A 12261-nucleotide genomic window follows, 5' to 3' on the forward strand; every position below is an offset into this window, starting at 1 on the left:
CTTGCTGGTTTGCCATACTAATCTGATGAGACCATGCGTGACAACCGAAGCTGATAAACAATGTTGATTGGCAGGTGGAATGATGTCCAATGAGGTTGCAAGATTAAAGTGGGAGGTGGGATCAGGTCAGCACAGTATTGTCCAATGAGCCCAACATCTTTTTTCTTCTTCTCTTCTCACACTCTACAGAGGCTCGAGAACAATGATGTGATGATGTACACAATTTTCGGGGACACGTTTTGGCTCGTGTGCGCTACTTTGAAAACTATTGGCTAAAATTATACAAAACGTTTATAACGCATCTTTAATATCAGCCATTGACAATTCATTGTTGGCCCTAATCTCAATTATACATGACCTGGATAATGATTAAAGAGGATTTCCAGTCAAAAGTTGAAATTGTAAATTTTTTTCCCTTTACCTATTAATTCATATTCAATCTGATATGTCTACCAAGTGTGTAACCCAGGGAATGTAGTCAAAATCTGTAGCAGAGCACTAGGAAATGCAATGCTATGACATGAGCTCTAAAGATGTGAAATTCCTTCATTAAACCTTTGATACTTGTTGACCATTGCATCACAGTGAGCAGAGCAGTGGAGAGGATGAGAAGAAGAGCGAGAAGAAGAGCAAACCGCGGATTGGTAGCACAGAGTCAGAATCCGAGGAGAACGGCGATAGTGAATCAGAGAGCAGCGAGTCAGAGGAGGAGGAGTCAGAAGAGGAGTCAGAGGAGGAGACCAAGAAGAAAAAGAAGGTGGGTAAAGATAGAGAGATTCGAAAATACACGTACTACAGACGCACACACAAACACAGTGAGAGACGTAACACACACATTCTAAATTGGCATTATCTGATGGTTGGCATAAAGCACATAGATATTCTTTGATGTCAAAATTTCCCATGGACTATCAAAATAAAGAAAGTTGCACACTCCATGTATAAACTCCCAGCAATGTAATGGGTATTTACCAACGTTTCGGCATCACTGTGCCTTCCTCAGGGTAATATCATAAATACTTTGAACCAGGTTATGTAGACAGACACACAGTGCAATTAGTGTAACCAATGACAATAGTGAGGGGTGTGTCATAATGATTAAGTTAATTAAAATAAATTTGTCAAACTGTTAAAAAATAGTATATGGCATATTAAATATATTACACTATTGTTATCATATAGAAACATAATGGAATATTGTACATCATATTAGCATCAACATATATTATTGTTTCATTCAATTTCACATAATCATTTCATTTCATTTTTGTTACATGTAATCTTTTGGTTCAACCTTAATATATAATGAGCATCGTCAACAGGGGGAACATATTAGGTGTACGCTAATAAGCTGTAAAAATAATTTTTCAATTTATAAGACTTCATAAAGGAAAAACGTAACACACACATTCTACATTGGCATTATCTGATGGTTGGCATAAAGCACATAGATATTATTTGATGTCAACATGTATCCCAATGGATACAGTAAACTAATAAACTTAAAGGGCAATTCTGCCACTTTTCAACCTCATATTCATAATCTCCACCACCAACCAGTGTCTACATATGTGAAAACAGTGTTTCTATGATCCATGGTTAAAATAGAAATGCTTCTCTGTGACTTCACAAGGTAGGATCAAAACCTGCAATGACTTTCTAGACCATGATGTAGCAATGTAAGTTGATTTTTGTATTATGAATAAAAAAAATAAAAAAATTAAAATGAGTTTCTAGCCCAAGAAGGGAGGGTATTTTCTTGCTCCCCTCAAATATCAGTGTTTGAAAATCACTGTTTTTAAAATGTTTTAAGTTTTGATGAACTTGTTAACAATTTATTTTCTTCAAAACGTCGAAATTCGCCATTTTCACATATATTGACACTGGGATTGTGCTGGACATAATGAAAATGAGGCTGAAAAGTCGTGGAGTTGCCCTAGGCACTACTTTCATTTATCTGCATGTCTAACCCTTATATTTAGCCTCACAATGAAGTGTTTTACAATTTGACATAAACAGTTACATTCATGAGTTTTATTGACAAATGTAAAAAAAATAAAAAAGGTCTGCCAAGTAAAAACCTGATAAAATTGATTTTATGTTTGCTCATTGGGAAACTAATATCCAACTGGTCAGTGGCAAATGTGAAGTTTGGAATTTGTGACAGCAACTATCTGAGCTTATTACACTATTATAGACAGTATGTCCTGGCATTTCCTATGATCTTCAATGTAGAAAAACTCCTTACCTTCAAAAAACTGTTGTATGGCTTGTGAGCATCATAGAGCAAACAATGCATGCAAAACATGCACGATTACATGTACGTGTACGACAGAGTCTCCGCTCAAACCATTCTGGCTTTAGAGACGTTTTTGTGAGAAGAATCGCCCCCAGGCCCCTTTGGGATCCGCCCTTGTCTCACAAACACTGCCCTAGCTCAGCCCAAGTTAATCACACAGACTAGTGATTGGTTTCAATGGATGCAGAAGAGCGAGATTAATCCAATGGTTCAACAGAAGTCTGTTGCTCAAACACACTATGTTTAAAAGGGGTTAGAAGTCCAAAACGCTCCAGCGTCACGGTGGGACTGTATGAACATATTCCTTTGCTTTCATGCACAAGTGGTAATATAGTTTATATCTATTTACGTTTTTTCCTCACTATATTCAGGTGGCAGGTCTCCTTTTGCTTGTGGGTTAGTTTCTCTTTCTCTTCTTTTCAGACCACAGCATCTAAACCTCCATCCAAACCACCCAAAAAAGAGAACAAGAAAGAAAAGAAAGAAATGTCTCTGCTTGATTTTGATGACTGTAAGTTCACCTCCTTTTTACTAAATCCACGATACCAGGAATACAGTGACAGTCTACACTTTCCCCCTCAAGTGGTCCTACATAGAATTTGAATGGGGTGATGAACGATTGGTAATGGATGTCACTGGATAAGTCTATTTTAATTATATGCAGATTTATTCCCTATTATTTAAAATTCGAAATCAAATGTTTAAAATCAAATATATCCGTGTCTGTGGTACTGAACATTGCATCTTCAGAAGTACACAATTACCATTGTCAATGATGCAGAATTGCCGCTATTTGCTTGTTTGTTTACATTAGCGCAGCATCAGACTATACATGATTGCTCCCCAGTCTTTGAGAAAACGCTGTGCTCCTTCCTCTTCCTAGTTGACCCCGCTCCATCTCCGTCTCAAGTCACGCCCCTCAACAACTTCCTGTCCAGCAGCCTAGTGACAGATCTGGAGGGCTTGTCCCTGACCGACAACGTTCTGTCACCTACGGTGAGTACCCTTTCTAGGACAAACTACCCATAGCCCCTAACCCCGAGGGCCTAAGCACTTCATAAAGATGTCGATTGATAGAGAAAGATAATGTACGTAGATTTAAAGAGAGATTAAGTACCATACATTCCAAGCTTTATAACATTTTATGAGTGCCAATTTTACTGAATATTTTTGAAGACGTATAGTATTTTCTGTAAAATTTTAGGGGGTAACTGTAGTATCATCTAAATGTATAGTATTTTCAGTAAAATTTTAGGGGGTAACTGTAGTATCATCTAAAATAAGAAGGCACAACAATTAGGGTCTAGCTTCAGCATGTTTGCTAGCCTAGTCTGTGCATGTCATACATGGGTATAGATACCCACAAGGGCCATCCTACTACATCTTCCCCTCTCCAATGAAAAGTAATTATACACTCATAACCACTGAAGCATAAATGAAATGCAATTTGGAAACCAGTATTATTCTCTTTAACACTTATGCATTAACTTAGGTACTGTCTCTTTTTGCTGGGTATGGTCCCCAACAGTATGTTTTCTCTTCACGTAACATAGTATTTCAGCCACTCTGGTGGCTTCACATCCCTTTTTGGGTGAGCTTGTGGCTCTGTGAGCATTCTCTCTCCTTCTCCCTCTTTTTGTGCGTTGTCTGTGGCCTCCTCAACCTTGTGTGCCTGGTAGATCTGGAAGAGCTCTGAGGTGTGTTTTGTTCATCCGTACCTCCTCAGAGCCTGTGTCCACCACATAGGAGCGTGGGGCATCCGCTTTCCTCTGCACTATTTCTGGTGTCTTTTAGTTTGTAATCCACACACGTTGACGTTCTGTCAGCTCTTGCCTCTCCGTAGCACGGTGTCTCCGATTTAAAGTCTCAAGTTTGTGTTTTTTTCAGCCATTTGTCCCTCTCAGTGAAGGCCTTCCTGTTAGGCCATTGGGGTTTAAGCCCAGCCGCCGAGACAGGCAAGGGAGGGAGCGCAGCCTCCTGCCCATCAGGAGCTCGGCAGGCGGCGGCCCATGATGCAGTGGTGTAACTCTGTAAACTAACAGAGCCATGTACGGATCCTTGTCCTTTTTCAACAGTCCTTTGACTGTTTTCACAGCTCTCTCTACCTCACCGTTGCTCTGTGCATGGTAGGGGCTTTTGGTCACGTGTGAAGTTCATATTATACAGCAAAAGCAAAAAAGGAGCTTGCGGAGAACTGGGGAGTGTTATCTGTAACCAGGACCTCAGCGACCCCTTGCCCAGAAAAAATGGACTTTAGTACATTGATAACACCAGCTGATGTGGTAATGGGTGTCTTTTTTCCATAAGAACTTATCTGCCCCTACCTTTTGCCATGGCTGTTTTGGCAGCTCCGTTGCCATCATTGGTTCAGGATGACAAGGTTGACATTGTGCACACACCTCACTCAGACCCAGCCACCACACCGACTGTTGAGCCCTCTGTCTGCATTTGGTTATCCCCATGTGTCCCTCATGCACTCTCTAGAATTTCCGGTTGTAGAGTCTCTGAGATACCTATTCGTTGTCCTTTCATGAGAAGGTCTCCATTATAGTGGAAGTCACTTTGGTGCACCCAATAGGGCTTCAGCAGCTGAGGCAGTTCCTCCTGCAAGGGCCATCCCATTTTGCACTGCTGTACTATCTGTCGGCAGATGGGGTCTCGCTGTTGCTCCTCTGCAATCTGCTGCAGTTTGGTCTGAGATGCAGGTAGACTGTCTCTTACTGCATTAATGGACACCTGTACGTCACCCTCCAGACATTGCTCCTCCTCTGTTAATGGACGTTTAATTGGGGCCCTGGGGAGTGCATCTGCTGTGATCAGTGCCTTCCCTGGCACATACACCATCTTGTAGGTGAACCTCAGCAATCTGAGGCGGAAGCGCAGAACTCTGGGAAGCAAGTCGTCCAGTGCTTTTGTCCCTAACAGAGCCAACAGTGGTTTGTGGTCAGTCTCTGCTGAAAACTGCAGGTCAATAAGGTATTGGCTGAGCCTTTCACATGCCCATGTGATAGCAAACGCCTCCTTCTCCACTTGTGCATACCTTTGCTCCGTGTCGGATAAGCTTTGTGAGATGTATGCTATTGGACGCCACTCCATGTTGTCCCGCATCTGTGTGAGGACCGCCCCTAGCCCAAAGGATGATGCATCTGCTGACACCTTTGTCATAGCTTGGGGACGGTACTGGGCCAACACTCTCTGTGACAGCAGGTCTCCTTTGATCTTGTCAAATGCCACCTGTTGCATGTGACCCCATGACCAGTCATTCTCTTTGGCTAGTAAGTCTCTCAGGGGTTTGATTGTATCTGAAAACTGTGGGAGGAACATACCGAAATATGTGGCAATGCCGAAGAAGGTCCTGACTTCAGCCGCATTCTGGGGGATGGGCACATCTGTGATGATGCTGATTTTCTCCGGGCCCGGCTCTATTCCAGCTGCACTGATTTTGTGTCCCAAGAACAAGACCTATGACTGTGCAAAGATGCATTTTTCAATGAGTGTCAGGCTAGTCTCCTGGAGTCTGGTCAGAAATGCTATGAGCCTTTCATCATGTTCTGCTCTGTCCCGTCCACACATGAGCACGTCGTCGACGTGGACTATGATGCCACTCAGCCCATCCAGCAATTGGAACATGTGTCTTTGGAAATGCTCAGGACCGGAAGCGATTCCAAATGGCAAAACGTTAAAACAGTCCTGAGCGGGCATCAGATTTGTGAGCCATCCAACTGAGCCAGCTACTGCTCCACTGATGTGTCTCTCTCAGCAGAGAGCCTCATTCAAGTCCCCATTGGCTTTTGGGACCACCATCATCCCTACACACCTATCAGTGGGACTCTATTTTAGACACAGCCCCAATTTCTTCCATCCTCACCAACTCTTCCTTTACTTTGGCCAATAAAGGGATAAGCACACGGGGGGGGGGGGGGGGGGGGGGGGGGCATAGGGTACCGCATCCTCTTTCAGGTGGATTTTGTAGTCACCTTCCTAGGCCAGAAAACACTTTTGGGAATGTCTTTTGGAAAATCTCCCTTGGGTAATCCAGTTCAATTTCTGGCAGCCATAGCAACGGTCTGGCCAGAGAGGGAATGACGAAGACAGGTTGGATGGCACTTTTGTCTTTACTCTCCAGTTTACTCACCAACTGCCCTACCACTGGTAATATCTTACAGTTTTTTGTTTGTAGAGAGCAAAGGGCCATTTCTACTATAACTATGCAGTCTTGTGGGGATTGCTGTCACTGCTGCCCCTGTGTCTGGTTTAAATGACACAACCTCCCCATTGAGTTTAATATCTGAGTAACAGCCAGCATTGTTTTCTCCTTACTTGTCCCAGAAAGATGCTGTCCTGCTGTAGCTGCTGTTCCTCCTCTGAGACCTCATGCATTTGCTTTGTATTTGTATTTGTTTTTATCATGGATCCCCATTAGCTGCTGCCAAGGCTGCTCTTCCTGGGGCTGCTCTTCCTGGGGTCCAGCAAAATTAAGGCAGTTTATACAATTTTAAAAACATTACAATACATTCACAGACTGTATGCCCTCAGGCGCCTACTCCAACACTACCACATATATACAGTACAAAATCCATGTGTACGTATATTATCGTGTGTGTGTGTGTATATGTATATGTATGTGTCTGTGCCTATGTTTGTGTTGCTTCACAGTCCCCGCTGTTCCATAATGTTTTTTTTGTCTGTTTTTTTAATCTAATTTTACTGCTTGCATGAGTTACTTGATGTGGAGTAGAGTTTCTGCAGCATTAGTAAAGATGTAATCAATACATATTGATGATTTCATTCATGTGCTGTTTGTAACTACCCTGGTAGGTTGACTGATAACCTGAACCAGATTGCAGGCACTGGTTACAGTTTGAAGCTTTTTCTTGAGTGGGCTGCTTGATGAAAGCCAGTCAATATTTATATCACCCAGAAAATATACCTCTGTGTTGATATCACATACATTATCAAGCATTTCACACGTCATACAGATACTGAATCTATGATTTACTTGGTAAGTCCTTCACGTTTATGTGATTATTAAAACCACTTCTGACACAATGTAGTATCATCTAAAATAAGGAGGTACAACAACGAGGTTCTTGCTTCAGCATGTTTACTAGCCTAGTCTGCGCATGTCATACATACTGTAGGTACGGATACCCACAAGGGCCATCCTACTACAGTAACCCCAACCGGGATTCTAAACTGGGTCCAGCGAATGTCAACCCAACACTATAGCCCTTACATCAACAGATCATGAGGTGTCCAGGTGTTTGCGCCTGGTTGGCTGAACATGCAGTTTTTACTCAACCCCCTACCTGTTTCCGTACCACAGACCATCGTCCCATCCGGCAACCTGAAGACCTATGAGCTGCTCCACCGTATCACCGGCGAGGGCCTGTCAGTGGAGTACTGCTTCAGCCGCCAGCCGTTCAGCCCCGACCCACACATGGTGGCAGTCAAAATCCAGTTCATCAACAGCGCCACCTCCGAGGCCAAGAGCCTGCACATGGAGGACACCAAGTTGCAGTCAGGCATGAGGATCAAAGAGTTCCCTGAGATCGGTCAGTCAACATTTCACAACAGAATTCCTCTTTTAATAGTTTTGAAAAAGGGGTTCTAAAAGGATCCTTTGAGGACCGGTAGGGTTCTACATGGAACCCTTTTTTATCTGAAGAAGACTTTTTGGAAAAGCTCATTGAAAGAAATGGTTCTTTGTTGGGTTAAGTTTTGCAACGGGGTCAGTTTAAATTAGAATTACACCTCAGTCATTCAGTGATCTATCTTGGTAGCTGTTTGTCATTGTTTTGGGCTAGTTAGTGCACTGTCTCTTTTACCTAGTATCTTGTGTTGTTTTCAGAGGTGTTACCTGCGGGTGAGACTCTTAGCGTGGTGATGGGCATCGATTTCTGTGATTCCACACAGGCGGCCAACTTCCAGCTCTGGTAAGAAAGAGCCTGCTCCCTGATGGCTGTAGGGAGAGCCCCCACCCCCCCATCCCCCATATGGCCAATCAAGTATCAAACTAGTGTTCCAAAATTCTGGAAACTTTCACAAAGTTCCTGGGTTTTTCAGAAATCCTGGTTGGAAGATTCCGAGTTGTAGGATTCCCTACCTACTTATTCCCTCCTGATTCCGGGAATCTTATTGGGAGTTCTGGAAAACCAGAGAATTCCTGGGAAAGTTTCCGGAAGTTTGCGACCCTAATCACCGCACAGTCCTATTGCTCTATTCTCCTATAAGTGAATCATGTCATGTTTTATTGTTCCTTTGCAGCACTCACACCAGGAAGTTCTTTGTGTCGATCCAGCCACCGGTTGGAGAGCTGATGATGCCAATCTTTATGACAGAAAATGAGTTCAAAAAGGAGCAAGGTGAGCACAGGAACCACTGCATGGAAATCAAACAATTGAACAAAAACATCAAAGTGACAACGAAACCACCTCAAACACATTTGATATGGGCCCCATTTTGGCTGAGCTAAAGAAACAATGCTAGTGTCAACAAAGAGTAATACAACTTTATAGTTTTGTAATAGTAAAATCCCTGAATTGATGCAGTATGTTTTGAGATGTCTTTGCCTCTCTGGGTGTTGTTTTGAGTTGGTATCCAAAAGAACACTCAAGAATTAATACATTTCTGAGGCAAATCATAGTATATTTATTTTTTGTCAATAATGCCAGTGACTGGCAGTTTCCACCAGTCACTACACAAACTAACCCTAACAATGGCATGTGACTACTACCGCACTATCACCTCTGACTTGATCAAATCCACATCCACCAGGAAACCTTGGTATTCATTCTAACTTGGTTTAATAGCAATGGTCACCCTTGGAGCATAATCACTAACACTGGGCAAGGTTTTCAACTCAAATCCAACCATATTGTGTGTTTAAACGTGTCATATCCTCCGTTCTTCCCTCTTGATACTGGCCCCAATAGAGACGCTATTACAAAGTCTAGGTAAGTTTCCTTTGATAGAACTTGTTCTCGTCAGCTGTCTATGTGCCACCTGCCTTAACAACCTACCCCCCCATACGAGACTCAACCTCTCCTCCCCATCCTTCCCCTCAACATCTCCCCCCTTGCTTCAAGCTGTTCCCTCCTATACCCCCCACAGCGATATCTAATGCCTGGGTGCCAATGACTATTTGCACTATGTATCTCCAGTTCACTTCAATGGCAGACACAACTGACCTAACATAACCTAACCTGCATCCCAGCCTCTAACATGTACTGTAGCTCCACTGGGAATGACTGGGAATGCTCCACTTAGATCCACTAATCCCAAATCAATGTCTTAGCACTGGAATACTGTAGTTCCGGGAATGCGCAAAGAGGATGTCCAATTTTTTAAAAGGCACTGCATTTGAAACCATTACGCTCTTCTTTCACAGCATTGATTGTGTTATACGGGCTGTAAGACACATGGGCTGTAACTAATGCATACTGTAGGCCACATTCACCACATTCAGATGTTTTAGAGAAGTATAGCTAACTTAACTTTGTCTGAGTGGTGAGAGGACAGTATAGCATGCTGCTTCCATTTAATGCATATAATGGTGTTTTATAATACATTTCAAGTTAATGGTCATTGTATTCTAGATTTAGTGTGGAGGAAGTTTGTGCAGAAGTTTGCTGAATTCAGCTATATATAACTAAGACGTCACAGAACGAAGAGGGAACATTTCAATCTCTTTCAGGGAGCCTTTTCTATGTTCATGGAAGTTTGACAGTGATATATGAGAAAATTAGTTTGTGACAAGTAGACAAGCAGGATAGAAATATGAGTTATAGACCTGCAACCTGATAAATAAAGTAATCCACATGCAGGTTATTCCCCTCAAACTCCTGTTTTTGGCAAATATCAGATTACTTTCTTATTCTTAGGAAAGTGTCACTGCCTTGCGAGATTAGTTTTTCACATTAAGCCCCATGCTTATGTAATGGCTCATATCTCTAGTCTTTTAATCCTAAGGCATTATATAGTTAGTGTAGTCCTAAGAGAATTGTGTAAAACCCAACCCTTTTATGGTAGTAGACCCTATAGAGTTGTATGGATTTTAGATTGTTGTAGTATCAAATGGTATATGGACACAAATGCCTCCATATAGTATGAGATATTACACAAGGAGGTTTGGTTAAAATGTTATGTATTCACGGGACAGTCTCCTATTTTGAAGGAGTCTGGTGACAATGAGCATTCATAAAAACAAAAATTCAATTGACCTTCTTCAAACACATGTTCAATCTCACTCAAGCTGGAACCTGTAATTCATCTTTCCTAGATTCCTCACATCCTCTTTCCTTGCATCCCTAAAAAGGTATTGGAGAAGAAAGTCTGAGGCGAGGGGCCTTGGACCGTCTCCTCCAATACGGAGGGGAAGGAGCCGAGGAGATAGGATGCAAGGAATCGCGGGAAGATGAATTGAGATGCTGATGCAGACTCCTTGACCACTCGTCTTTTGACCGCTGGTATTTTGTACTGTCCTCAGGTCAGTTGATGGGCATGAATGAGATCACAGAGAAGCTGACCCTGGAGGAGAAGTGTCAGGGCGAGCACGCTGTCGTTCAGAGGGTTACCGCTGCCGCCAACCTCAGCCGAGTGCCCTGTGGCTCAGACAAGGAGTGCAGGTGAGGGTGGCGAGCGTTTGGAAAAGTTGTCAAAGTTGGCAGATGTCGCCAGAATACATATTGATATAGATTTTTTTATTTATTGAATTAGTATGTTGCATGTTTTATTAGACAGGGGAGATAGTAGGGGAATGTGTCAAATAGGAAGTTATGAAATCATGAAAGAATATTGCTGTTTTGTGTCATAATATTGATTCAACTATTCAACTTCATCTTTACTTCTGCTCTTTGATCTTTGAACTTAGCCCTCCTGTTCCTCCTCCCCCGTTTCCGATTCACAGGTTCGCTGGGAAGACGGTGACCAGTGGCAGCCTTGTACTGGTCAGTGTGGTCACCAAAGAGGATGGGGCCGCCCAGCTGACGGTCAACTGTGAGAAAATGGTGATTGGCACGATGCTGGTCAAGGACATCCTTCAGGCCCTCACCCAGTGATGACCCCTGACCCCAGCAATTTCCTTCCTCTCCTACAGCTCGGTTCTGTCTCCCTTTGCTCACTCACATACATACAACCACACATTCATCCACTCCCATTCCAAATACCCCCATACTTAGGGTCCTCTTTCTCTTCCTTAAGATACTGGTAGTCTGATAAGAATATGTAGAAGACAGGTTTGATCCATCGCTCAATTGATATTCTGCATGTAATGCAGGTTTCAAACAAATTATGATGATTTTTTACTTATACGAGAGACGCAAATCTGGGGGAAATAATAGGCCCCACTTTGACTTTTAAAATCACTTCCTACGAACTGTCATAACAAATTACAGAAAGGCATTACTGTACACGATTTGTAAAGACAATAAGTCATTAAGAATCATCCCACTGATCAAATAAAATCTGTGACGGCGTTGAATCAACATGGAAAACTGATTGGATTTGCAAAAAGTAATCAACGTAAGGGAATTTTGTTATTTTTTTCACCCAACTTTTAACCTACATTTGTTTGTTGATTTCACATTGAATTCACGTTAACTCAAAAATGTTTTAATCAAAACTAGACATTGAACTGAGGTCAGTGCCCGGTGGGATTTTTATCCTAACCTAAAATCCTCCTTATCATTTGTCATGACTGCTGTAAAGGTTTGACATGCTCTCTTTAGCCATATCTACGAATGGCTCATGATGTACAGTACATTGTTGTCTGAACGAAAGACTGCGAGTCCTCACCTATACTCTTGCTATACTTGTTTCAGCCAAGCGCAAATGTACTATGTAGAAAACACCATGCCTTTTTTAAATGTAGCGTGGTACCATTACACCATTACCAACATTACTTAGGTACAGTAACAGGGTATATCATCAAGGAAAAAGTGGTCGCTCCTCAATTTACTTTG

At 42.4% G+C, this 12261-nt stretch overlaps 1 protein-coding gene across 1 annotated transcript in view; it reads left to right on the forward strand.

Moving 5' to 3' along the window:
• The window catches only part of LOC120066608 (AP-3 complex subunit beta-2), a 99036-nt gene extending 87169 nt beyond the window's left edge, over nucleotides 1–11867 (forward strand). The window contains exons 21-28 of the mRNA XM_039018032.1: nucleotides 586–757; nucleotides 2723–2810; nucleotides 3183–3295; nucleotides 7626–7854; nucleotides 8151–8235; nucleotides 8567–8664; nucleotides 10788–10926; nucleotides 11208–11867. Of these exons, the coding sequence (XP_038873960.1) occupies nucleotides 586–757; nucleotides 2723–2810; nucleotides 3183–3295; nucleotides 7626–7854; nucleotides 8151–8235; nucleotides 8567–8664; nucleotides 10788–10926; nucleotides 11208–11358 (1075 nt within the window). The 3' untranslated portion in view covers nucleotides 11359–11867. The remainder of the gene's footprint in view (nucleotides 1–585; nucleotides 758–2722; nucleotides 2811–3182; nucleotides 3296–7625; nucleotides 7855–8150; nucleotides 8236–8566; nucleotides 8665–10787; nucleotides 10927–11207) is intronic.
• The last annotated feature ends 394 nt before the right edge of the window (nucleotides 11868–12261 follow it).

The sequence above is a fragment of the Salvelinus namaycush genome, chromosome 21 (assembly GCF_016432855.1).
Source record: "Salvelinus namaycush isolate Seneca chromosome 21, SaNama_1.0, whole genome shotgun sequence".
NCBI lineage: Eukaryota > Metazoa > Chordata > Actinopteri > Salmoniformes > Salmonidae > Salvelinus > Salvelinus namaycush.